A 24,926-nucleotide genomic window follows, 5' to 3' on the forward strand; every position below is an offset into this window, starting at 1 on the left:
AGCTCTGAAAGTGTGAGTTACGAGTCTAATAAAGGTTGAGACTCTCTGTTTCGTTTTGACCGCATAGCGCAGTGGATTAGCGCGTTTGACTTCGAATCAAAAGGTCGTGGATTAGACTCCCACTATGGTCGTTTTTTTATTTTTTCCTATAAAGTATGTAGGCCTGGGCAATAATACTCGTATTTGACCTGTTACTCGGCTTGTATCCGTCCCAAAAAAAGGGTATCCACAGCGTAGGGTCGAATAAAAGGTATTATAATTATATTACCCGTGAGTAAGGGACGAGTATAGGGTATTAGTTTAGTTTTCAATACCCGTCATGTTACTCGTCTCTTTACCCAACCCGTAAATACCATTTAATATTTTGTATTATTATTAATTTATAAATATATTATAGAGTTAAGTTAAAGCCTAAGTTCAACTTAGTCCAACTGAAATGATATATACGACGCCCAATTGAATTAATATTTTATTTTTATTTTTAAGTTCGTAATTTTCTAATTTTGGACTTATAAATTGCATACATATATGATTTTTTTCTTTTCGGATTTTGGAATATGAAATTATTATTGCGATTATTGATAATTTTTTTTTATCGAATATTCACTTATCCGGGTAAGAGTAAATGGTCGGGTATTTAAAGGGTCAACTATTTTTTTCCGGGTACCCGTTATTTAAAGATCGAGTACGAGTAATTTTTTTCTATTACCCGTTAGAGTCGGATCAGGTAAAGAGTATTAGAAAATTTAAGGGTACCCGTCCTATGCCCAGCCCTAGAAGTATGAACCAAAGATCTTTGCGTCTACGTCCATATGCTGTACCGTGTTCTCTATCTGAATAAACAAACTTGAACCACGTTCTCTAGTGTGACTTCTGTCTGATTCAAGACCTTGTCATTTGCAACGTTTTATACTTAAAATCATTATCATTCCTTAACATTACAAGTTAATTAACCCAACAAGATTGATATGAAAATTTAAGAAACAAGAGAAACGGCAACACCCAGACTTGGTTCAATATAATATGAAATGATTGTTTGAGAGAGTTTGTTCTGTTTGATGACAAAACTTGAGTAAAACTAAAAAAGAAAAGGTGGGACAAGAAGGGGAGAATACATAAGCCGATAATCAAAAGCTCAATCATCATCATTTCTAGTAGCTAAAGCTCGATAATGAAACTACACTTTGATCGCATACTTCCTCACTGGGAAATACATCTCTTTCTTCTTCTCACGCTCTGTCTTCAACGAAGACTGTACCACAAACAACCCATATAATACCAAAGTTAAGACCATTTCATCCAATTTTTCAAAAGGCAGAGGTTACTACTACTGGGGCAGCTACCTAATGTTGGAAACCAACTACAAAAGCAAGCAGAAAGAGGGCAGCTTTGAAATTGGAAATGGTAACGAACCTGATGCTTGGTGAGGCGTCTACGGATAGCACGTGTTTTCTTAGGGCGGAGATCAAGAGGCAAGAGCTTCTTGTTCTTGTATGCTTCTCTTAAAGCAGACTTCTGCTTCTGGGAGATCACTGTCAACACCTGAGCGATGGATTTCCTCACAACCTTGCTGTATATATCAGAAACACACAAATATTAAGTTGACAACCAAAACGTCCATTAATGAAACAATACACTTTCGATTGATTTAAGATACAAGTTCTACTCATAGAAGCATTGACACTATAAGCTAAATGCATACTACACTACACTTTCTCTAACAGTGCAGCACATATGCGATTCCTACCAAAAATCTTCAATTTGGCTTACAAGAACGGTGAAATTAAGATTGCATATACTCTCTAAATCGAAATGACACGAACCCTAATAAGCAAGTAAACCTAAACCAAACACTAAATTCAAACAATTGTGGATATAAGTAGTATACAACACATTTCACATATGCGTATATGTAGAAATCGATAACGTACATTTTAGAGAGCTTGTTGGGTGCACCTCCGGTGACTTTAGCGACACGGAGGAGAGCGAGCTCAGCCTTGAACTCCTTCAACTGGTTCTGAAGATCAGTCTTCGATTTATCCCTAAGTTCATGAACCTTGATCCTCGCTTTAACAACAAAACAAAACCCAGTCAGAAAAAACGAATGATGAAGAAGAACTCAATTTGAACACGAATTAGATAAGAAGATTTATAAGAATCTCGTCATACCCATCGTGAGCTTGCTGGTGGTTGAATTGAACTGATGTGCCGCTCGCTACCTGGTCGCTTCTGGCTCCAAGAGTCGCAAACCCTAATTTTGATGAAGAAGGCTAATTTATACGAAGCCCTTTTTGAGTGACAAAAAAAACCCTCGAGACTCTTTTTGGAAGTGATACTGGGCTGTTTAAAAGCCCAATCGTTTTATTCATCCGTCATGGGCTTTTTATTCTAAATTGGTTTGGTATAAAAAGAGATATAAAGTGGGAATAGTGAAAGCAAAGAGGAATAAATTCGTCAATAAACTCCAACGAGTATCAGATTCTCAATTTCTTTCGAGTTTGTTGGTGTTTGTGAGAATTAGATTCGGAACTATCAATAAGGGGTTCGCAAAAATTGGTCTTTTCATGTTCTTACGTTTTTATGTGTAACCATTTCTTTTCTTATAGAACATTTGACTCAATACATATTTTTGTTTTGGATATGGAAAACCAAATTTTTAATCATGTTTTTCTAAGCAAAACTTATTTTAAGCTATACAGAGTCCAAATAATACAGTCCAAGACCATCAGTTCTAGGTCTACCTAGCAATCTCTCTCGCACATTGGTTTAATAAGAATACGAATAATATTTACTTTCTCTAAAGTCGATCCCATCAACCAAAAAAAATATCTTTAACAGGAACATAAGAAAAGGAGAAAATATATATAATATTAAAATTTTAATTTATATTTGACTACAGAAACCTCTTCGCATTTTAATTGCATACACAACAACTATAGACTTTGTCTTACAATACACAAGCAAAACAAGATATGTTATGTGCGTCTCAAGCATCAACAACAACCATTTGCTCAACCATGGATAAAACCTCACAACCTTCTTCTTCTACTTCAGCCACAATACGGCTCGGTGGTCGAGCCATCGACCGTCATAACCCAATCATACGTGACGGTCGGAGACTCACTCCTCCACCTTCTCCAAACCTTAATCCCTCTTCTACGTCTTCTTCTACTTATCATACTCCTCTCAAGACTAGATTAGGTCTAAAGAGTAGTGAGCAAAAACGTGTAGCGAAGAGGAAGAGCAAGAAAGGTGAATCTGACGTTGGTAAGTCACCGATTAGTTGTTTTAGCAGTGACACTCCTCAGGGCTCTTCAAGATACTTATTGAGCAACCCGGTTCTCTTCGACGGGTTTGTGGATTCCGACCCGATTCAACTACCTATTGATGAACCGGAGATAACCAAAGCTGATGATTTGGATAACTTTCATGACGATAGACTGATCATAAACGCCTCAAAGTATGTTTCATCTTCTTCTTCTTCTTCTTTCTTGGATAAGAAGAAACCCGATTTCTTCCAAGGGTTTTTGGATTATGAACCGGTTCTGTCTCCGGATAATCCTTTCTCTGAACCAACAAAAGCTTCTCCTACAGCATCGCTAAGCTCACTTGAAGATAAAGATGATGTTTCCTCCCCGGACTTCAAATTCTCTCTTCCTCCTCCACCACCTCCTTCTCCTCCTCCGCCGTCGCCGCCACCGCCACCGACATCACAGGAGAAGAACTCCTCTTCCGATCAAGTAAGTCATTTAACAAAACCATTCTTCTTAATGCTGAGATTATATGTAACATCAAGCATAACAATCTTTCTTGCTTTGTCTAAAGGTGGTTGTTCTGAGAGTGTCACTTCATTGCAAAGGCTGTGCCGGGAAAGTCAAGAAACATCTATCAAAATTGAAAGGTAACTAGCAAAGTTATTTCTTAATAACTGACTGTGAATTAGAGATCATTTGTATCTTGATTTGTAAAAATACTCTGTTTTTTTTTTGTACTTTTTGATCGTTTTTGTTATATGCAGGAGTGACGTCGTATAACATAGACTTCGCAGCAAAGAAGGTTACCGTGACGGGAGACGTAACGCCGTTGACTGTGCTGGCGAGTATTTCCAAAGTAAAAAACGCACAGTTTTGGCCTGAGATTATTACTCAGAAGTAATTCCATTTTTTTTATTCCTCTGTTTTCTTTATATGTATGTTCTTATCTTTATTTTTTTGGAAGACAAACTTTGTGAAAATGTTATTCTTTTTGTGTTCATTTGTGTGTTGTTATGGCATTAGAATTTAAGGGAAAAAAAATTAGAATTGTGATAAGAGTTTGAAATGACTTGAATGTAGTTGGATTGAATTTGAATTGCTTTTATGGCATACATAAAATGTAACGCGTGTACTCTGCTTGAATTTGGATCATTTTAATCAACATATCAACATATCTTTTGTCCCCCTTTCTTGTTTTGACACTAATGGTAAAGAAAAAATATTTACATTGACAAGATATCCAAAAGTTTTATATAACTCCCCCCCCCCCCCCCCCCCCCCCCCAAATATCAGCTTTGTGTTGTGTGTGTAAAACAAAAGTAAATATTGTGATGGAAAAATCAACTTCTATTCTTGTGTTAATTTTGTTTGGTCTCCTATTCGCTTGTGTCATCGAAGCCACTGAGACGAACCTTCAGGATGAGACCAGCGGCGGTTCACAACGCAATGGTCCCTCCATCAGGACCAAGCAGACGAAACCAACCACGGTCGGTGTAAAACCATGGTCACCATCACAACGCGATAGCCTTCGGAATGTTACCAAAATACATTCCAGTCCCACCATCAGCACCAAGCAAGAAGACGCATAGGAGAGACGGACCAAGCAAGAACAAGCAAAGGAGAGACACTAAAGAAAATAATTTTATTAAGACGTAATATTTAGTCACGATAAAAAGTATTTAGTTACAATATTGTTGTATAAACGGTGTAACTCTCCGATCGTAACGTACGGTGATCTTGGATAATGATTCAAACGTGCACAAGAGCACTTTCCTTAAAGAGTATTTCGACCCTTCTCTCAAGCCTAGGGTTATGCGAAATCCTTTGTAGGATATAACAATCAAAGTTTTCTCTCTTGTTTTAGGCTAAGATTCAAGAGAAACAAATAGAGATTTTGTGTTTTGTCACCAAAATTTTTCTGAAACTTTGATTTTTGTGAATCTGATTTTTCTCTCTCGGTATCTCACTTCTTCTTACTCTCGATTTCTTCCTTTGTTTTTTGATGTGGAGAAACATAGTATATATAATGGTCGATGGTTGTGACGAACTTTTGCAACCGTTCGTTGAATAAGTGTGACCATTCACTCAAACATTGTAATGATTAATAATATAACCGTTTAATAACACTTAAATCTCCAATAAATATAAACATTCTTACGAATTTGTGACGATTTTTGAATGGTTGCAATACAATCGTTACAACTTTTTATTTGTAACAAAACCGTCACAAGACTTGCAACAGATATATTAGTAACCGTTTTGTCATAAATAATTACGACACAAAAAGTAACAAAATTGTCTCAATTACAGACTAACAAAACGTTTTAAAATCGTCACAATTCGTGTTTAGAATAACAAATACTCAAAAATTTGTCGCAGAATTTTAACAAATACTCAAAAATCATGATATTTTGTGACTATCATAATGTCCAATAAGTTAGTTTCTCTTTCTCTCAATTGGTTTACTCTCTCTCTAGGTTTAGGAGGCACGAAATTATAAAAAATAAAACCCTAATCATATCTTAAATAAGTCTTCTTAAATTAGGGTTAGAGAATTAGCTTAATGGGCTTTGTATAAATGACATAACAATTTATACTATTTTATGACTAATGTTTACTTATTTTAATGTCACAAATTGTGACTTGCATATCTGTTATAAGTTCATAACTAATTTGCAACAACATATTGATCACAATATAGTCATAAGAGTGACGATTAATATTATCGTAGCATTTTCGTCACTAATTGTGACAAATTTTGGTTATGATTTTTTTTTTGTCATGATATAATGACAAAAATACTATGAATTTATGACAAATAAATTAAGTCATAATATCGTATTAAAAATGTCACAAATTTATGACAAAAATTTTATGCCTCAAAAATACGTTTCAATAAAATTATTTTCTTGGAGTGAGACTCCTCTAACGCCACCACATAGATATGTGTGATAGTCGTTTCATCTAACATATTCTTCTCACGTAGAAGAAGTAATCATGCTTTAATAAGTCATCCGCTATATATGTAAAAAAACCAATCCTCTATGTTAATAAATTTGATTTGTGAATCTGATCGAACAATAAAAGTACGGTAACTAACAAATACTCAACTTCTTGATCGTGCATGTGTTTATTTCTTGTATTCATAATCATAACAATCATCAAATCTTCAATACGATAACTATTCAAAAGACAAAACTCCAAATCCAAACCCCAACATTTCTAAGCAAAAGCTCAAAGCTCAAAGCAAAAATATGTTACCAAAAAACGTTCCGATCCCACCATCAAGACCAAGCAGAAAAGAAACTCCTCCAACGCCACCACATAGATCTGTGTGATAGTCGTTTCATCTAACATATTCTTCTCACGTAGAAGATTTAATAAGTCATCCGCTATATATGTAAAAAACCAATCCTCTATGTTAATAAATTTGATCTGTGAATCTGATCGAACAATAAAAGTACGACAACTAACAAATAATCAACTTCTTGATCGTGCATGTGTTATTTCTTGTATTCATAACAATCATCAAATCTTAAATACGATAACTACTCAAAAGACAAAACTCCAAATACAAATTCTAATCTTTATCTTTATTTTTTTCTAAGACAAACTTTGTGAAAATGAGAATTAAAAAAAAAATAGAATTGTGATAAGTGGGAGTTATTGGTTTGAGATTTGAATAGAATTTTAAAGATTTTAAATATTATGTAGAATTTGTTGTTATTAGATCAAGATTTTGTTGAACTCTCTTAAAGTTTAGTGTTATTAGTTTGTGATTTGTAAAAAGTCATTTAAAATTTTAACAAATCTAGGTTCTTAGATTCAGACTTTTATAAAATCATTAAAAGTTTTGTGTTATTCAATTAAAACAAAAGAATCTATGATTGTTAATGAATTTAATTATTATGTTATTGGTTCATGATTTTAGATACTTTCTTTACAAAATACAGTCATGGAAAATATTACAAAAACACAAGAATTGTTTGGAGGACTTTACAAGATTTTAGAAAACTAATCAACAAAACTCTCTATCAATTTTTTACAATTTTTCACTTATTCACTTATAATGATTTAATGATTTAGTTTAATTTGAGTAATGGAGTTGGATTGAATTTGAATAGCTTTTATGGCATAATTGTAACGTGTCAACTTATTCTTAGTATGGTAAAGAAATTTTGACCAAAAAAGAAAAGTATGGTAAAGAAAAAATATTTACATTGACATGATATCCAAAAGTTTTATATAAACCCTCCAAACAATATCAGCTTTTGTGTTGTGTGTGTAAAACAAAAGTAAATAATTGTGATGGCAAAATCAACTTCTGTTCTTGTGTTAATTTTGTTTGGTCTCCTATTCGCCAGCGGCGGTTCACAACGCATGGTCTTCAGATTTTTAGTCCCTCCATCAGGACCAAGCACACGAAATTCTTCTCAATCGCCGCCGCCACCTAAACCAACCACGGTCGGTGTAAAACCATGGTCACCATCACAACGTGTAGTCTTCGGAATGTTACCAAAATACATTCCAATCCCACCATCAGGACCAAGCAAAGGAGAGACTCCTCCAACGCCACCACATAGATCCGTGTGATAGTCGTTTCATCTACCATATTCTTCTCACGTAGAAGAAGTAATCATGCTTTAATAAGTCATCCGCTATCTATGTAAAAAAACCAATCCTCTATGTAATAAAATTTGATCTGTGAATCTGATCGAACAATAAAAGAACGGTAACTAACAAATTCTCAACTTCTTGATCGTGCATGTGTTTATTTCTTGTATTCATAACAATCATCAAACCTTCAATACGATAACTACTCAAGAGACAAAACTCAAAATCCAAACCCCAACATTTCTAAGCAAAAAGCTCAAAGCTTGTTAGTATTGAGCACATTAGCATCAAAGTACTCTGTGTAAGGATGATTCTCAGGAACCAATCTCCTAAACTCTTCAAACTGCTTCTCTGCTTCGTCTTTCTTCTTCATCAATTTATAAATCAGACCTTGACATAGATATGGTCTGAAATCTTTAGGCTCATCTTTCACCAATTCTTGATAAACCCTAAGTGCTTCAATCAGATTCCCTTTTATAACCCTAATCTGTGCAATCAACAACATGAAGTCTCTAAGATCTTTCTTCTTGTTCTCCTTCTTGCATTTCTCAATCGCTTCGTTGATTCTGCTCTCGACCTCTGCTAGCTTGGAATTGGATTCCGAGTAAGCCATTACTAGTCCTTGGTAAGCTTCGACGCGAAACGGATCTTTGGCAAGAACCTCTTCGAAGCCTTTGGTCGCTGAGTCGAAATCGCCGCCGTAGGTTTGCACCTGAGCTTTCAAGATCCGCCATTCTTGTTCTTCCGGTTCGATTTCGATCAGACGGTTTAGAATCTCTAAGGCGTGTTGGAGGTTTTTGGTTTGGAATTTGATTTTCATCAGAGAATGAAGCGCTTCGACGTCGTTTGGATTGTTAGCGAGACGCTTCTCCAGCGCTGCCTCTTCTTCTTCTTCTTTTTTATCTTCTTCCTTTAGACGCGAAGAGATTTGATCGGAAGAGAGATCCGCCGCCATGGATTGTTGTGGCGGAGGAGGTGAGACGAGAGTTGATGCGGTGGCGGGTTTGGTGGCGATGTGGAGGGAAGCGGCGAACAAAGCGGCGGCTGTTGTTAGGGTTACGCAAGTGGTTTTGAGGAAAGAGGGTTTAGGGTTTGAGGATGATGAAGACGAAGCAGCTCTGATGGCGCGAGACGGAGGAGGTTTTCGTAAGATTCGGTCTGTAACAGGTTTGGGCTGGGGTTTACGGTGAGGGTTGAGTCGGAGGTGGAGTGTTTGGTCACAGTAGTGAAACTTGGCCAGAGAAGCCATTGTTGAGCTTCTCAGTTCCGATTAAAACCCTAAACGACGGACGGCGATGAGATTGAGATAGAAAGCAGAAGATGATGATGATGATGATGATACCAAAGCAACGTTAAACGCCGTCGATTGAGAACTATTTGGGCTTAGGAGTTTATTTTGTATGCTTAATGGGCTTAGAGGATTAAAGAAATGGTTTATGTGTTGAACACGGTATTGGTATTGGTATTAGTTACAAAAATGGCTTATGTGTTCCTTGTAATTCTTTTAACCATTCTTCTGATTCTTATTTCAAAGTCACGCTGGATCCTACTTCAATTCTTGCGCATCCTACTTCAATTCTTGTTGTAGACAGCAAAATGGTTTATTTTTCCATTTCTTTCTTGGTTTTTGGATACAAAATCTCACTTCATGCTTTTTCCCTCTTTCAACAAATTTTTAATTCAGCCATCTACGCCCATAGGCCTAAGCCCAATGCTAATAAAGTCAGTTAGATTGGTAACCTAAGTCTGAATCCGGAGTCCAAGTCTGAATCTGAATCCGGAGTCCAAGTCTTGAGTGCAGAATGTATCAATTCCGTTACCCCAAGAGAGATGTGTCGGTGATGGTTTAGGTGACCTTCATTGACGACAAGGGAGCAGTCGTCTGTCTCCACGAGCAGGGCTGGTCCTAGGTTTAATATGGCCTAAAGCATATTTTGTACAATGTGGCCTTATATATATATACTAGATTAGGCCCGCGTATAACACAGATATAAGAAAATTCAAAGTTTATATAATAACATAATACTAAATACGCTATCAAATCATTCCCCGATTGAAAAACTTAAGAAAATTACATTAATTTCTTATTTTTCTTATATTATGTTAATCACTAATTTTAACATATTAAACTTTTTTATACTTTAATCAAGTTTCTGTATAAATTTCTTTTTACTATATGAATATTTTCCTTATTAATTGCACAAATTTTCCTATTGAAATTCGTAATTTAATAGATAAATTTCCTATTATAATTAGTGATATAATAGATTACATTTGGTTTTATATACTTTTCAAAAATATTAATGGTAATCCTTTTATTTTTAGAATTTTTTAATTTTTCCATAATTATTAAATAAATTTTCTTTTCACACATGTCAAAAGATTATCGATATATTTGACACATATCGCAATTATATGAACTAATTGAACTTGGAAAATTTATAGAGGGGCACACCATTATCATCGTCAAAGTCGGTATTGTCATCTTCCCCTTTTATGAAGAATGTAAGCGAACAGTGCTCTTCAGCAACAATACCTTTATAACAAAGTGCCCATGCATGATCAATGGAAGCAAATGGAAGTAGTGGAAAGGTATATTGTCTTTTCTGGATTTTAAATAAATTATTGTATTTTTTCACAAGTTTCTAAACCAACCGATGAGGAATTAGCTGCAATTATCATAAAAAATTGTGATGGTCCCTGTTCAATTTTAGAAAATAGGCCTTAATTACATATAAATTTTTTTTGAAAATTTTTTTAGACCTTAAAATAAACTATTTTTTTATGCTAATTTAAAGTGTTCCCAGTGCAAATGCACCTTGCACCCCCTCATCGCCGAGCCTGGCTGCATATAAAGCCGATATGATAGACAAGGCCATTTGCCGGTGCACGTCATGCTCTTAACAGGTTTGTTCTCATTTTAAACTAATGTCTTGTTATGGTTTATACTACTATATAGGAGTGTTGTGTTGATTGCATCCAAATGTCGGTTACGATACACTACTGGTATCTAAGATTAAACTAATAAAAATTAATGGGACAGGTATAACTACAACCAAAGATGGAACGAAGTTGTACGAGGTTCAAGACAATGGTAATGATGTCGATAACGGGGATCGTGGGCTTCTATACTTTGTCGCAGAGCCATGCTTGATCATTGAGGTGGTTGAAATGGAGGTTGAAGTGCCCAAAAAATATTGAGGTTGAAATGGAGGTAGTTATTTAATAATTAATTTTATTGTACTTCGATTCTAATCTCTTACGATGTTACTAATATATATGCAATTTTTTCATTCTCTTACGATGTTACTAATATATATGCAATTTTTTCATTTTTTTTTGGCAGCTCTGATGACTCATCTCCTCATAGCCAGGCCCGTTTGCGTTTTTTAAAGTTGTTAATACTTCGTATTGGTTGTACCACGTCAACCTTACTAGTTTCGACTCTAAAAAAACTTAATTGACATTGCGTTAAAAAGTCATTCCATTCCTCCTCGTCTTACTTCTAATATGTGATAACAACAGCATTTCTCAAATACAAACTCATGTGGATGGCTTGCATAATGATATTAGTAGTGTTCGTATTGCTGTTATCGTTTGTTGTTGTTGGACCCAAAGAGAAACCCATTGGAGGTTTGATCATGATTTCAACACTTGGAACTTTGTGTTATTGGGTGATTGCTAACCGTAAGAAACTTAGCATCATGTTAATAACAGAAATAGAAAATTGAAATGAAATTTGGGAAAATTGAATATCGCTGCAAAGCAAAGGTTGGTATGAGTATGAACTAGCTAGGGCAGTGGAGTTTATCACGTTGCTGAGTCCTTCCGCTTGCATTTTGTTTGACCCGTTTAGCGATTCCTTGGATCTCTCTTCTCGTTCTCCCGGTTTGTGAATGTTTTCGATTTGAATTCTTTGTATCATATAGGCTCATTTTTTGTTCATTGCGACTGGAAGTGTGATTTTGGATTTGTAATGGGAATTGAAAAAAAATGTCGAAAACAGTTACAGTTTTTAACATCCAGAGAGAAAGCATAAGAAATTATAGAGAAAGGTTGCATTGTATCATATCCAGACGACAGAAAACACCAAAGAGCTTTGTCTTTCTCCTACAAGAGAGTTTCCTACTCGGCAAGAGTAGATATCAGCTTACTCGTTTGCATGTTTCAGACACGGAAACGGAGTAACAGAGACATTCCATCCACCAACGTCACTTCCCTTGAGTTGCAAGGCCTTATCTACTGCGCCTTCTCCCAGAAAAATTATATAACCACATCTGTGAGGAGATCACAGACAAAAGAAAAAAAAAATGTTTATTATTTTAGAGCATTTTAATTATTAAAGATGAGCAGAACTGGGAAAACTGAAGGAATTGAGAAGCCACAAAACAAAACAATAAAAAACCAACTTCGAAAGTGTATTATCCTTTGTATAGTTTTTTGGAATATAAACATCAGTGATCTCTCCACATGAAGCGAAATGTTTTCTCAGAGCGCTCTTGACAACATCACGAGGAAGCCCAGTGTCATATCCCGTTACGACAACTCTCCGTACATCACTGCAATAATTTGACGATATTTTACATCAACGTGACAAAAGAACACATAACAGCAAATCAATATATATATCAAGCAACTTATACCGGATTACTCGAATGGCTGCATCACTGTCGTTCAATTTCAGCGATTTCAGACCCTAAGGTGGGAACACAAACAACGATCTAATCAGAAATTCTACTACCTTGTAAATTTCTTTATCGTACATATATATATATATATATATTTCTGAAGAAATCATCAATTGAGAAAGAGAGGTTAAAGAGTGATCCTTAATTATGAAAAAAGCCTTATGGAAAAGAAAAATATTACCTTGTTTATGGATTCTTCCATGGAGAAGTTGGTAAGAGCGAGCGGTTTTACAGAGGCGATAACCCTTAGAAAAAATATATTTTAGGGTTTTAAGTCTCAACAAGGTATTTTATATCATTTTGTATATCAAACGATTGGGCCTTGATTTCAGGCCTCAACTAAGCCCAACAGTTCTGGTTTCTGAATTTGTTTTTAAGTTTGGGCCTTGAATTTGTAAACATAATGGGCTGGGCTCTTTGTATAATTTGTTTTTCTTTTCTTCGTTAATTATCTATGCATGACTGACTATTGCAACCTATTAATTTCGACTCCAAAAAATCCTACTTGTCGTGACGTCTAAAATGTTATTCCTCATTGCGTTACCGCTGATATATATATGATATCATGCACTTTTAAAATACAAAAACAAAAGTCATTATTGATTAAACTAAAATACAAAACTCCATCATTTGTTGATTTTGTTCATTGAAACTCTTGTTCGTCTTGTACTCGTAAACTTGTGGCTACAAAATTTTGATTCCCTCTACATTGATGAATACACTCCGATTGACCAAAATGAGATGTTAACGTTCGAAGAAGTATATGTGAAGGTTACGCAAATGAACTGGACCGTCGGAAACTCTTTTACATTTATATAACAAAATAAAAAAAAAGAGTAATATATTTGAAACGGCATGCCAAAGAGCTTGGAACTACATGCATGACATTACGTTTTCATTGGTATTTCCAAAGTACATTGTCGTTTTAGGCATTTCGTTTTCTTGTTTGCCCTTTTTTCATTTGTGTTGTTGACATTTTATCATCTCTTCTTTTCTTTTCTTTTTATTTTTAGATTTGCAATGTTGGTGAAATAAAAGTAAGCACCAAATTCGAATATATTTTGAAGAAACAAGATTGATTGACTTTCACAGTTAAGTACTTTTTTGTCCTTTAAAATTGGTAATCCTTTATTCCAATTCCTTATAGAATGAATTTCCAACAAAACAAGAACTAGAGATTTAGAAAACGGGGTTTTGATTCACTTCTTGTTAGGATCTTTATCTATAGAAAAACAAAAAAAAACTAGATTAAAGTTAATATGATTTGTTTGAATATGTAAAAATGAACTCTTAATCATGCATTTTAGAAGTTTTTTAAATGATTTCTTTAATATCTAAAACTTTGGTTTTATCTTTTGAAACATTTACCTAAATTAAACAACTCCTACTGAATTATAACATGAATTATATATACTACATTTAGAGTTAGATTAGGGGAGTAGTATTTAAAAATAAAGATGAAAAGTGTAAATACTCCGATCCAAAACTAGATTCGCCATTACTTAATGTCCTCAAGATATCATCCACAATACTATATCTTTGAGTAAAAAAGAGAGCAATGGACTAGTCCGGGTCGGTCCAATCAATGAACCGAAAATGCGGAATTTCAGATGAAGAGTGTCTTCACCAAACAGACCAAACTTAGCTTCGACACTGACCAGAAATCAAAAAGACAAGAATACAAAAACAGCCACCACGGTTTTGCGGTCATCACCAAATCCTAACACGCAATCCTATGTAAATGACAAACATTTTCACGTGCTTCCACGTGCCTTATACACGTGGCATCTCCACTATTCGATCTCTGTCCAACAGTATTTTTTTGTTTCCAGCAATTGTTTTTCTTGTTAAACACGAGTCAAACTAGTTAACGACGAGGTATATACTATAAGTAAAGAGAGTTATCGCAGATTATTAAAAGCTAATATCAAACTCCGGAAATCTTAATGACGGTAGTGATGGTCATAGTCCATGACAACTGATCATGTATATTAAAATTTGAACTGTTTAATGATTTCAAGGGTTCGAACCAAGTTATGTTGTACTCATAGTTAGAACCAAGTCCGAAATATGTTTTAATTTTGATCACCTTATTGCTTCAACATCAACAACAGTGTTTGAGTTTGACTAAGTTTTATACTAAGCTTTTTTTATAACCTTGCATATGCATAAAATAAAATAATCAATACAATAATACATATTTGTATGCGCATATACTTATAAATATGGTTAATATAAAATCACGGTCTAACCGAAAAAAATATGCAAATACGTATATCGTAAAGAAAAAGGGGTGCCAAAAACTTCTTAAATGGAGATGAGAAAGACATATATATTCCTATTGGCGAATTTATTCATTCCTAATGAAAATTACGATACATATGTCTAATAGGTATTTAGAATCGGATCATACATATACATTTTTTTTTATCATACATGCATAACATACACATACCTATATGATATATAGATGTGTATGTGAGAATGTATGTGTAAGTAAAAAAGTAGGTGTCATGATCTTAGATTGTAGTTCGTGAAAGCAAATCTCGGATTCTTCGAGCTGTCTCTTTCTCGGTCGGTATTTCTACTCGTCTTCTCTCGTATGCCTCGAAGAACTCTTTGTTCTCTTTCTCTAGCTCCTTCCACACTGCATAAAATTTAATTTAATCAGTTCTCCACTCCTCCCTTGATAATATTTACCATTATATGTGTATGTACCTGTGGAAGTGATGATAGGCTTGATATTAGCATGCTTGAACAGAGCATCCATACACTCTTCTTTGCCCATGTTGAACAATATGCATTCCTCTATCAAATGATGCACCTGCAGCCAATAATTTACACATGGTGATGATATGATCAGCATCCTTTAAGATACAAAAATAGATAAATAATCAAAGATCAGAGATTGGTTTGACAAGAAAAGAAAAGAAAGAAAGTTTGATGAAATCGTACCAAATGGATGTAAGATGCTTGAGAGCTATTCTGATCACCCATGATATATGAAAATAATGAAAAGAGAAGATTGTTATAGAGAGATGGTATTAGAGACTATAAAGATGATGGAGGGGGAGGAGATAGGCAGGTGAAGAAGAGATATATATATCAAACGCTACAAGAGCCGGAAAATAGAAAGAGAGACATTAAAATATTCGTAAGTAAAGAAAAAATATCGAGAAGAAATAAAAGGAAATGACATATTCGTTGAATTATATTAATTTATTGTCACGGAATGACCTATTATGGACATGGTTTTGTTTTATTTGTGTAGTTGATTACATATAATTCAAAAGAAATCGAATCAATTTACGAATGTTACTTTTTGCTTTTCTTGTTAAAATTGACATGGTTCTGTTTTCATGGAGTCGCCTAATTAGTGGTTAATTATACCGTCATAATTCATAATTAGAAGAAGAAGAAGAAAGATATACATACAATAAAATTAATCAAGATGACAGTTTAAAAAAAATATATAATATGTACAAATTTTTTAAAAATATTTTAGTGATTAAAATATGTTATCTTCTTTAATCTAAAGTCTAAACGGCGTAGGTGGTTTGAGATTTGCTGACTTGTAAGATTGGGCTCGTGATAGGGCCCATAATCCCACGTGGGCATTTGCTTATGATTGGCTGAGACGAGATTACAATTAGATTTTAGGAAACGGTAATGCTGCAATGCACCCCCTTCAATTTGCTTACGTGGCACTGGGTCCGTTTACCACGTGAAGTAGGACACATCCCTACATTCAAAAACTATACTACTAGTACTAGACTACTAGTATATATTATGATCATCATTATTTGTTTTAGCATCTTTTTTTATATACTATTACTGTTTATTAACTTTATTGTAATATTAAATCAATTTATTTTGTATTTTGTTAGAGCATCTCTAGTGGTAATTATTGAGTGGGTTACCCACGGATTTGGGCTCCAAAAAAATAATTTAAAACTATTTCTCGGTCCAGTTAGTCGAGAATCGTTATTCTGGAAAGGATTCAAAGAAACTCTTTAAGAACGCTACGTGGCGTCTGCTGAATGGTGGATGATTAAATATAAAAATATTTTTTTTTCCTCATTTTTTTTCTTTCTTTCCCGACTTCTCTCTTTCTTCTCTCTCGAATGTAACGGCGGATGAAGATGCGATTCTTCTGTAATCGAAAAAATCAATGGATTGACGTTGAATCCATTGATTTTTCCGACTTAAACTGGTTGGTTGTTGGTGATCCGGAGGCGATGGCTTCCAGATCGACGGAACCGTTAGAATTGACGGTTGGGTTCTCACGAAAAACGACGGCGGGGTTCTTGTGGTGGGACAACGACGACGGAGGTTACTTCTGGTGGCCTACAGCGAACGGCGAGGTCTACTGGCTAACGAGTCGGAGAGAGAAGGTTCGTGTTCTTATCTCCAATTTATTGCATGTTTTGTTGATTCATATCGGATGGCTAAGATTAATTCAAATGATTGTTTCAATGGTGATTGTTTTCTGTCGATTTGACTGATTAGGCGTAGAACATGAGATTAGTTTGATGTTCAATTGATTTTGAGCTTTGTGTGGAGGGTTAACTGGTTTCGGTTATAATCGATTGATTGTCTGATTGATTTTTTATGAGATTAGATATGTTTGTCCTTTTTGTTATAGCTTGTAGAGTGAACCAGTTTGTTGTTCTTATTAGGAGTCGAATGTATTTCGGTTTATGTTTTGTATAAGTTATTGTTTGATTAATATTGACCCTTTTGTATTGTTTTGTGCGAGGTTAAATGGTGAAGAGTGGTATCCATGAAGTGGATACAGCGGTTGGATTCTCTTAACCATCCAAGGTATGGTACTCTAGCTTTGATATGTTGTTGTTAGATTATGTTTGAGTTTGTGTGTTGGCATGAGTTAGTTGCTTTATTGATGTTCTTGAAGTGTTATGTTTGTGCTATGTTTGTAATTGTGTTATAGATTGTGACCTACGTATTTATTGTTTTATTTGGTCAAGTGTTTAAATATTTTTTAAAACCCGTTTGGCTTTTAAATTTCCGAAATTGTTGTTGTCTTATTTGCATCAAGTGTTTCAGATTCAGTTTGTGATTAAAATTTGCTCAAGGGTTGTTGTCTTGTTGTATGGAGTGGTTTGAGTTTGCTTTTTTGGTACATGTTTTGCCACATGTTATTGTCTTGTTTGCTCAAGTGTTTGAGTTTGCGGTTGTGATTAAAATTTGTTCAAGTGCAGTTGTTTTTTTTATCAAGTGTTGCGGTTGTGTTTAAAAAGTTTCAACAAAGCAAATGATGGTCTTTGAATATAGTTTTGACTTTAAACATCAGCTTTTTGAATACTTTTAGCCATTGAGATTTACTGAGAAAGTGTATCTCTTACAACATGTCTACTCAAAGATATATACTGAAAAGTATATCTCTTTGATACTAATCACTGAGTTTGCTTTACCACAATAAACCTTTAGGTTTAAAGCGCAACTAACCTTGACCTCATTATAAACCGTGATTGTTAAGCACTTCAAAAAACCATTAACTTTTTATCCTAGAAACCCGTCTCGTTTTACATCAGCTTTCCTAAACACAAGCAATGGATCCTAGAAACCTTAATCGTTTTCCACAGCCATATGTTGTTGATCTTTTGAATTCTTAAAAAGACTCAAACGGTTCTGAAAATCTGATTCTTCCAAATACATTCTCTTTTCAGCCTATCCACTTTACCTCTTCCTTCTCTTCTCAACCACTTCACTTTAGCCAATCCGTTTCTTCTCAGCCAGTTCACTTTTGCCCTGCATCTGTATCTGAAGAGTGTATCGAGGTTACAATAGATGAGACTGAAGAAGACGGAGGCAGAGGAGTTAGGAAGCAGTGGAGTGAAGAGGAGGAACGGAATCTCATAAGCGATTGGTTAAACACTAGCAAAGATCTTGTTGTCAGTAACGATCAGCGGCTAAATAGTTTCTGGAAGAGGGTTGCAGATTATTACAAAGCAAATGATGGTGCATCCGGTTCAAACGCAAGAGGTCCTTCGCAATGTAAGGCTAGGTGGAGCAAGATAAACCACCAAGTCAACAAGTTTGTTGGGTGTTACACACAAGCGAGTTCAAGAAAGAAGAGTGGAGAATCAGAAGATGATGTCATTAGCATGGCGTATGAGCTTTACAAGAATGATCAGAAGAAGCCATTTTTGCTAGGACATTGCTGGAGGGAACTCAAGAATGATCAGAAATGGATCACGGAGGAATGTAGCCATAAGCAGACTAAGCTTGCTCCAGAAGGAGCATACACACCCGGTTTGAGCAATGATGGAGCGAAATGAGGCCTCCGGGGTTAAAGCTTCCAAGAAAAAAGGGAGGAAACCGGCAGTGAGTAATGAAGTGGAGGATGGTTCAGTGGTTAAGCTAGATAAGATCATATCAATGAAAGATCAAGAACAAGCGGCTAAAGAGAGGCATTACAAAATGAGATTGCTAGACAGTTTGGTTAACAAGAGTGAACTAACCCCTGCTGAAGAACGCCTTAGAGACAAACTCCTTGATCAAATGTTGACCAACATTTAGGTTTCGGTTTACTTAACTTGTTGTGTTCGTGTTTAACTAACCGGTTTGTGTTTTACATTTGGTATGTAATAAATTTGTGGTTGTGTTTAACTCATACTGTCTTCTAATTGTGTTATAGGTTCCAAGTCGTGATGATGTCAATCGAAAGGAAGAAGCTGTCTTGTTGACTAAGATGTGTTGATGTTGGAGACCCGTGATGGGTGTTGTGTTTTAGTGTCACATTTTATATCCGTAGGTCTGTAGAGTTATGTGTACTCGGCTTTTGCCTTTTCAAAGGGTTGTATGGTTTAGCCTTTTGTAAGATTGATATGACTTTTGCCCTTTGTATGCATTGTATGGCTTTTGGCCTTTGTGTGGATTGTATGGCCTTTGTCAAGGACACTCACGGTTTGTCCAACCCGTTAAAGGGTTTTGTTTTTTTTTTTTTGTCTTTTGTTAAGTCTATATATTGAACAATTGTTTGAGTAACTTCATTTCATCCGCTTCTTCTCTTCCAATTCATATCATTCCTTTTCTTGTAACTTCAGTTCTTCTTGTTACACAATCTCCATAACAATCTCTCTACAATTCAATCCATTCCTTTTCTTATAACTTCAGTGTCTTCCTATAAGCCCATTTCTATCACAAAATAAACAAATTTCCTAAGACATAATACCCATAAACCTCACAACAAAGCCAAATTATCAAGAAATTTCTAATTGGAGTTCTGATCCAGAAGTCGATGAAATGGTAGAGGAGGAAGTCGATAATATAGTGGGTGAGATTCAATACAACTACACTCACCAAGACGTTCCATCAGCTCCAATATTTCGCAGAGTGCACATTAATAGAGACCGCGAAGAAGGCCACACTCGGCTATGGAATGATTATTTTAGTGAGAATCCAACTTACAATCACGGAATGTTCCGCCGTCGATTTAGAATGAACAAACCATTGTTCATTCGTATTGTCAATACTATTGAGAATGGAGTCTCATATTTCAGACAAAGACGAGATGCTACTGGAAGGATGGGTCTTTCTGCACTTCAAAAATGTACGGCAGCTATTCGTATGATGGCATACGGATGTTCAGCAGATGCAATGGATGAATATCTACGACTCACTGAAACAACCGCCCACAAATGCCTTGAAAAATTTGTGGAAGGAGTGATAAATATTTTTGGAGACGAGTATTTTAGAAGGCCAACAGCGGAAGACCTTCAACGATTACTTAATATTAGAGAACATCGCGGTTTCTCCGGAATGGTAGGGAGTATAGATTGTATGCACTGGGAGTGGAAGAATTGTCCCACTGCATGGAAAGGACAATATTCACGTGGATCTGGAAAACTGACAATCGTACTAGAGGCTGTGGCATCGCAAGATTTATGGATTTGGCACGCATTTTCGGTCCACCAGGTACGTTAAATGATATTAATGTTTTGGACCGCTCACCGGTGTTTGATGATATCCTAGAAGGCAGAGCTCCAAGAGTTACATACTTTGTCAATGGACGACAATACAAAATGGTGTACTACCTCACTGACGGTATCTATCCTAATTGGGCGACTTTCATCCAATCGATTACACTTCCACAAGGCCAAAAAGCAAAACTTTTTGCTCAATATCAAGAAGCATGCCGGAAAGATGTAGAGCGTGCATTTGGAGTCTTGCAAGCTAGGTTTGCAATCGTGAAGAATCCCGCACTTTTTTGGGATAAAAGAAAAATAGGCAAAATAATGAGAGCATGTATCATATTGCATAACATGATAGTGGAAGACGAACGACATGAGTACAATTTCTACGAACCATCAGAGTTCTATCACAATGAAGGAAGCGGAACTTCTCATGTTGACATATCATACTCTACAGATATGTCAACAAATCTAAATAACATAATGAGCATTCGAAATGACGTTCATGATCCACAAATGCATGATCTTTTGAAAAACGACTTGATTGAGCATATATGGCAAAAATTTGGTGCAACCCAACAATAAATATTTTCCGAATTTTGTAAACTATGTTTAGTTTCCCAAATTTTATAATATATGTTTACTATTCGGAATTTTGTAAAAATTTATTATTTACTATTTTAAATAAAAAAATTATTATTTAAATGTTTGAGCAACATACGTCAGTTTCTCTAATGCAAAGATGATTTTGTTTAAGTTTGTAAGTAAGTTACTTTAATTAGTTTAATATAATTTATATAATTAATTAAGATTAAAGCAACGTAAGTGGGTTACTTAAATGAAGATGGTCTTACCTTGTGTTAATGTCACCTAGCTAATTCCACCTACCAACATTTGCCTTCACGAATATATATGAATGTATTCTCTTACTATATGCCTTCAGAATGTATTCTCTTACTATATGCCTTCAGAATACTATCTCAGACGACGTTACTTAGCTAGTGATAAACAACAACAAAATATAACTAGTGACACCGAAGAAAAAAAACTGATATTAGGTTCGTAATTAAAAGCTTTGCTACAAATTAATAAAGTGATTTAAGTATACATTACCATCAACGATGTCGTTTTTATAATATTAATAAATCAAAAACAACCCGTACATTTTCCAAACGAGCCAAACAACAAGTGAGGTATGTGTGTGTGTGTATCTTTTTATTTTGACACATGATGCATGGAGATGGAGCAATGTTCCGTATGGCTGAGACTCTTGAGTGTGGGTATCCTGACCCGTATGGACGGGTAAAGTAACCAGAGGCTTCGAGATTGCAGACTCGGATGTATGGAGAAAAGAAATATATTAGACACTATATATATGCATGGTCGAATTCACTATCCAAAAAAGAAATATATGTAAATCGATCGTTTTATTTCAAAATAGTTAATTTTGAACAAATATTTGAATATTATGGATCAAACAACTTCAGTATTAAGCTATTTGTATACATATGAATGTAGATTGTTGAATCTAACTTTTAACATTTTCATCTAACATTTAAGCCTCGAGCTCTTATAAAAGATGACATTATAGTTCAAGATGACACTATAATTAAAATAAATGATTAAAAATATACTATAAAACAATGGTGTAATATTTTTTTTAAAGTTAGCCAATGTTCAAATCAAATAAATGTTTTTAGCTAAAACATTTAAAGACTCTAAATGAAATTAATATAGTATTTAGGATCACTATTGATAGAAAAAAAAAAGTAAATAAAGATGATTGGATCCATTCTTATGTAACCGAAGCATAAAAATCGTGTGGAAGATACGTTACTAACTTAATTTACGGACGTAATTTGCGGAGCTGGTGTACGTTATGTAACAAATGTATTTATCAGATCCGTATGATTTAAATAAACTATAAATTATATTATAATATACATTTAATTAATGTACTTTTTGCAAGAATAAACAATTGATGGATTTTGTGGCAAATGGCAAAAATATACAATTTGGAGAAATATTAAAACTTTTAAACAGAAAAACCGCCATAAAAAATTACATTCAAATAGCTTAATTATATAAATAAATTCACTTGTATTATCTAAAAGTAAATTTCGTTCTCTACTATATTCTTTTCATCACGAATCTATCTGAACAAGAAAATCAAAACTAGCCAATGTATGTGCAAGAAAAATTTGATCTATTTTGTAAGGTAGGAATGAGTTCGATGTACTTTGGAGTTTCCCCACATCTTAGGAATGCCTTTTGTTGGATTCTCGAACCCTTTAGAGGGACCACTGAGTTTGGTAACTGATATATGTCGAAGAAGTCCTTCTTGGAAACTCATTAGCTGGTACAAAGTGTACATCATCAAAAGTTCATAAAATCACTTATACTACAATGTCCAAAAATGCATATAACACTACTTCTCACACAAACTCATCTATCAGCTGGTACCAGTTTCACCTTATCTTTTTGGATGTGAAAACAGTTTCTAGAGTTTTAAAATACTCGTTTTTGAGTGATGCTTATATTTATTACTCCTCTATATATTATTCCATTTAATCTAGTACTACTGCAAAAATTAACTGAAAAGGTTGTTAAATTAAAAATTCCGAACAAAAACATTCCAAATTCCAATCACGCGAATTAGTTAATAGGCCTAAACTATTTTTATTTGTATATATTAGTTGAGGCCCAATAAAGCCCATAAAAACCGCCGACTTTAGCGCCAACCGTCGATTAGTATTACGTTAGTAACAATTATTAATCGAACGAGTTAGAAACATACACGTCAGCAATCCGCGCCAATGTTCTTATATCCAATTATGATCACCCCACGAAACGTATAAATTCAAAACCGAAACCCTTGAAAAAATCATCATCATCATCTCTCTCATTACAGTTTCATTCCTCCGGAAGTATTCATTATTCAATTCATCGTTGAAACCTCGTCTCGACTTTAATGGCGCCCAAGGCAGAGAAGAAACCGGCGGAGAAAGGACCACCGAAGGCGGAGAAGAAGATCGCGAAGGAAGGAGGAACGAGCGAGATCAAGAAGAAGAAGAAGACGAAGAAGAGCACGGAGACGTATAAGATCTATATTTTCAAGGTGTTGAAACAGGTTCATCCAGATATTGGAATCTCTGGTAAAGCAATGGGGATCATGAACAGTTTCATCAACGACATATTCGAGAAACTCGCTCAGGAATCGTCTCGTCTCGCTCGTTACAATAAGAAACCGACGATCACGTCACGTGAGATCCAAACCGCCGTGAGACTCGTTTTGCCTGGTGAATTGGCTAAGCATGCTGTCTCTGAAGGAACCAAAGCCGTCACCAAATTTACAAGCTCTTAAGAATAGATTAGATATGTGCATGTGCTGTTGCTTCCTTTTTTTTTGTTGGGTCTTTAAATTTGATCAAATCTTCTCATATGATGATGAAGATGATACCTGAATAATACATTGTTCATATGAATTATCTTCTTTTTAATTAAAAGTTTGGATTTCTTTCTGATCATTTTAGTGCAATTCGTAAAATTTATGTAAGAACAGAGTATGTATTTTCTTCTGAACATTTAGCACGACACATTGTTTACCAACATGGTGAACAGTAAGAGGTGTTCTGTCTTTACAGAGAAACATAGAGGCATATTAGAGAGTAGGGAGGAAGAGAGTTATGCCTTTTTAGGGGATTTGGTAGCCTTTGATGGTGGTGACTTGGGGTGTTTTTGTGGTTGAAGCTGGTTTCTCAGACTTCTTTGGGAGGAGGATTGGGTTTATGTTTGGTCAAACTCCGCCGTGTGCGCCATGGTTGTTAAACATTCTTTCAACATCAACCCCAAGATCTTAAACATCTATATTAATCACATAATAGAATCATAAAGAGGGTTAAAGTAATACCTCCACTCATTGTAGGAATGATGCTTCTTTGAATGGTTTCTTCTTCTTCAATGACTTGGTTTGAAGACTTGAAAAGAAACTCTTAGATGATCTTTAGGTGGAAGATAAGGTTTCTCTCCCCTTTCCTATAAACTCTTTTCTTTATGTGTTGTTTTTATTCTTGTGATGATTTGTGATGGATCAAACCATCTATTTATAGGAGAGAAGAGGACCTTACTCCTCATAAGGGTTTTGTCTTCTAATTTAATCTCAACCATCCATCATAATAGAGATGAAGACAATGGTAACAAGTGTGAGAACAAGTGTCTAGCATTGCTTCAAACACAACATGCAACTTCACACTTGTTCTCTAATAAGCTTTAGCATGACATGTAGCTTAATACTTGTCCTTATAAGCATAAGCTTCACATGTAGCTTAACACTTGTCCTTTTAGTTCCCAAATGATTAAAAACAAAATATAACAAACCCAATTAAATAACCTACTAACTATAAGACCACATACATGGGTAAGAAATAATTATT

At 34.9% G+C, this 24,926-nt stretch overlaps 6 protein-coding genes, 1 non-coding gene and 1 pseudogene across 9 annotated transcripts; 4 read left to right on the top strand and 4 right to left on the bottom strand.

The window, feature by feature from the left end:
- Window positions 1-57: 57 nt before the first annotated feature.
- Window positions 58-131, top strand: TRNAR-UCG (transfer RNA arginine (anticodon UCG)). Its single transcript has one exon. It is a non-coding gene; the product is annotated as a tRNA-Arg (tRNA).
- An 860-nt stretch (window positions 132-991) lies between these two features.
- On the bottom strand, window positions 992-2,376 carry LOC104708883 (large ribosomal subunit protein uL29w). Its single transcript, XM_010425539.2, has 4 exons — window positions 2,170-2,376; window positions 1,932-2,067; window positions 1,414-1,570; window positions 992-1,252 (listed from the first exon to the last, which is right to left on the bottom strand). Exons 1-4 carry the CDS (start codon window positions 2,171-2,173, stop codon window positions 1,178-1,180), a joined length of 372 nt encoding a protein of 123 aa, XP_010423841.1. The 5' UTR covers window positions 2,174-2,376; the 3' UTR covers window positions 992-1,177.
- A 345-nt stretch (window positions 2,377-2,721) lies between these two features.
- LOC104709980 (protein SODIUM POTASSIUM ROOT DEFECTIVE 1-like) lies at window positions 2,722-4,254 on the top strand. Of its 2 annotated transcripts, XM_087460945.1 has the most exons (3): window positions 2,722-3,740; window positions 3,826-3,901; window positions 4,019-4,254. In XM_087460945.1, the coding sequence occupies exons 1-3, from the start codon at window positions 2,973-2,975 to the stop codon at window positions 4,153-4,155; spliced, it is 981 nt and encodes a 326-aa protein (XP_087317071.1). In that variant the 5' UTR covers window positions 2,722-2,972; the 3' UTR covers window positions 4,156-4,254. The 2 variants fall into 2 exon arrangements, with proteins under 2 accessions (XP_087317071.1, XP_019084717.1); XM_019229172.2 differs by lacking the exon at window positions 4,019-4,254 and having other exon boundaries at window positions 3,826-3,909.
- A 296-nt stretch (window positions 4,255-4,550) lies between these two features.
- On the top strand, window positions 4,551-7,981 carry LOC104709981 (uncharacterized). Its single transcript, XM_087461356.1, has 2 exons — window positions 4,551-4,837; window positions 7,557-7,981. Exons 1-2 carry the CDS (start codon window positions 4,586-4,588, stop codon window positions 7,845-7,847), a joined length of 543 nt encoding a protein of 180 aa, XP_087317482.1. The 5' UTR covers window positions 4,551-4,585; the 3' UTR covers window positions 7,848-7,981.
- A 10-nt stretch (window positions 7,982-7,991) lies between these two features.
- Window positions 7,992-9,395, bottom strand: LOC104708884 (protein SLOW GREEN 1, chloroplastic). The gene has a single exon (XM_010425540.3). The coding sequence runs from the start codon at window positions 9,115-9,117 to the stop codon at window positions 8,125-8,127; it is 993 nt and encodes a 330-aa protein (XP_010423842.2). The 5' UTR covers window positions 9,118-9,395; the 3' UTR covers window positions 7,992-8,124.
- Window positions 9,396-11,828: 2,433 nt separating this feature from the next.
- Window positions 11,829-12,814, bottom strand: LOC104708885 (nucleolin 2-like). Its single transcript, XM_010425541.2, has 4 exons — window positions 12,738-12,814; window positions 12,512-12,564; window positions 12,278-12,427; window positions 11,829-12,145 (listed from the first exon to the last, which is right to left on the bottom strand). The coding sequence occupies exons 1-4, from the start codon at window positions 12,756-12,758 to the stop codon at window positions 12,019-12,021; spliced, it is 351 nt and encodes a 116-aa protein (XP_010423843.1). The 5' UTR covers window positions 12,759-12,814; the 3' UTR covers window positions 11,829-12,018.
- Window positions 12,815-14,887: 2,073 nt separating this feature from the next.
- LOC104708886 (uncharacterized) lies at window positions 14,888-15,740 on the bottom strand. Its single transcript, XM_010425542.3, has 3 exons — window positions 15,512-15,740; window positions 15,275-15,380; window positions 14,888-15,203 (listed from the first exon to the last, which is right to left on the bottom strand). The coding sequence occupies exons 1-3, from the start codon at window positions 15,551-15,553 to the stop codon at window positions 15,076-15,078; spliced, it is 276 nt and encodes a 91-aa protein (XP_010423844.1). The 5' UTR covers window positions 15,554-15,740; the 3' UTR covers window positions 14,888-15,075.
- Window positions 15,741-23,382: 7,642 nt separating this feature from the next.
- LOC104708888 (histone H2B.9 pseudogene) lies at window positions 23,383-24,020 on the top strand (annotated as a pseudogene). Its single transcript, XR_015563132.1, has one exon. The product of XR_015563132.1 is annotated as a histone H2B.9 pseudogene (transcript).
- Window positions 24,021-24,926: the final 906 nt, after the last annotated feature.

Source organism: Camelina sativa, chromosome 8 (genome assembly GCF_030686135.1).
Source record: "Camelina sativa cultivar CO46 ecotype springtype chromosome 8, ASM3068613v1".
Taxonomy (NCBI): Eukaryota; Viridiplantae; Streptophyta; class Magnoliopsida; order Brassicales; family Brassicaceae; genus Camelina; species Camelina sativa.

Excerpts from the sequence above, each read along its gene's own strand:
- LOC104708883 (XM_010425539.2), bottom strand. Across the intron at positions 1,571-1,931 it reads CCCAACAAGCTCTCTAAAAT|CAAGGTTGTGAGGAAATCCA; the intron begins GTACGTTATCGA and ends TGATATATACAG. Across the intron at positions 1,253-1,413 it reads GACGCCTCACCAAGCATCAG|TCTTCGTTGAAGACAGAGCG; the intron begins GTTCGTTACCAT and ends TTTGTGGTACAG.
- LOC104709980 (XM_087460945.1), top strand. The coding sequence starts at position 2,973 with ATGTTATGTGCGTCTCAAGCATCAACAACAACCATTTGCTCAACCATG. Across the intron at positions 3,741-3,825 it reads AGAACTCCTCTTCCGATCAA|GTGGTTGTTCTGAGAGTGTC; the intron begins GTAAGTCATTTA and ends CTTTGTCTAAAG. Across the intron at positions 3,902-4,018 it reads ACATCTATCAAAATTGAAAG|GAGTGACGTCGTATAACATA; the intron begins GTAACTAGCAAA and ends TGTTATATGCAG.
- LOC104709981 (XM_087461356.1), top strand. The coding sequence starts at position 4,586 with ATGGAAAAATCAACTTCTATTCTTGTGTTAATTTTGTTTGGTCTCCTA. Across the intron at positions 4,838-7,556 it reads TCAGCACCAAGCAAGAAGAC|ATTGTGATGGCAAAATCAAC; the intron begins GCATAGGAGAGA and ends CAAAAGTAAATA.
- LOC104708884 (XM_010425540.3), bottom strand. The coding sequence starts at position 9,117 with ATGGCTTCTCTGGCCAAGTTTCACTACTGTGACCAAACACTCCACCTC.
- LOC104708885 (XM_010425541.2), bottom strand. The coding sequence starts at position 12,758 with ATGGAAGAATCCATAAACAAG. Across the intron at positions 12,565-12,737 it reads TGGAAGAATCCATAAACAAG|GGTCTGAAATCGCTGAAATT; the intron begins GTAATATTTTTC and ends TTCCCACCTTAG. Across the intron at positions 12,146-12,277 it reads AAGGATAATACACTTTCGAA|ATGTGGTTATATAATTTTTC; the intron begins GTTGGTTTTTTA and ends ATCTCCTCACAG.
- LOC104708886 (XM_010425542.3), bottom strand. The coding sequence starts at position 15,553 with ATGGGTGATCAGAATAGCTCTCAAGCATCTTACATCCATTTG. Across the intron at positions 15,381-15,511 it reads AAGCATCTTACATCCATTTG|GTGCATCATTTGATAGAGGA; the intron begins GTACGATTTCAT and ends TATTGGCTGCAG. Across the intron at positions 15,204-15,274 it reads GCCTATCATCACTTCCACAG|TGTGGAAGGAGCTAGAGAAA; the intron begins GTACATACACAT and ends AATTTTATGCAG.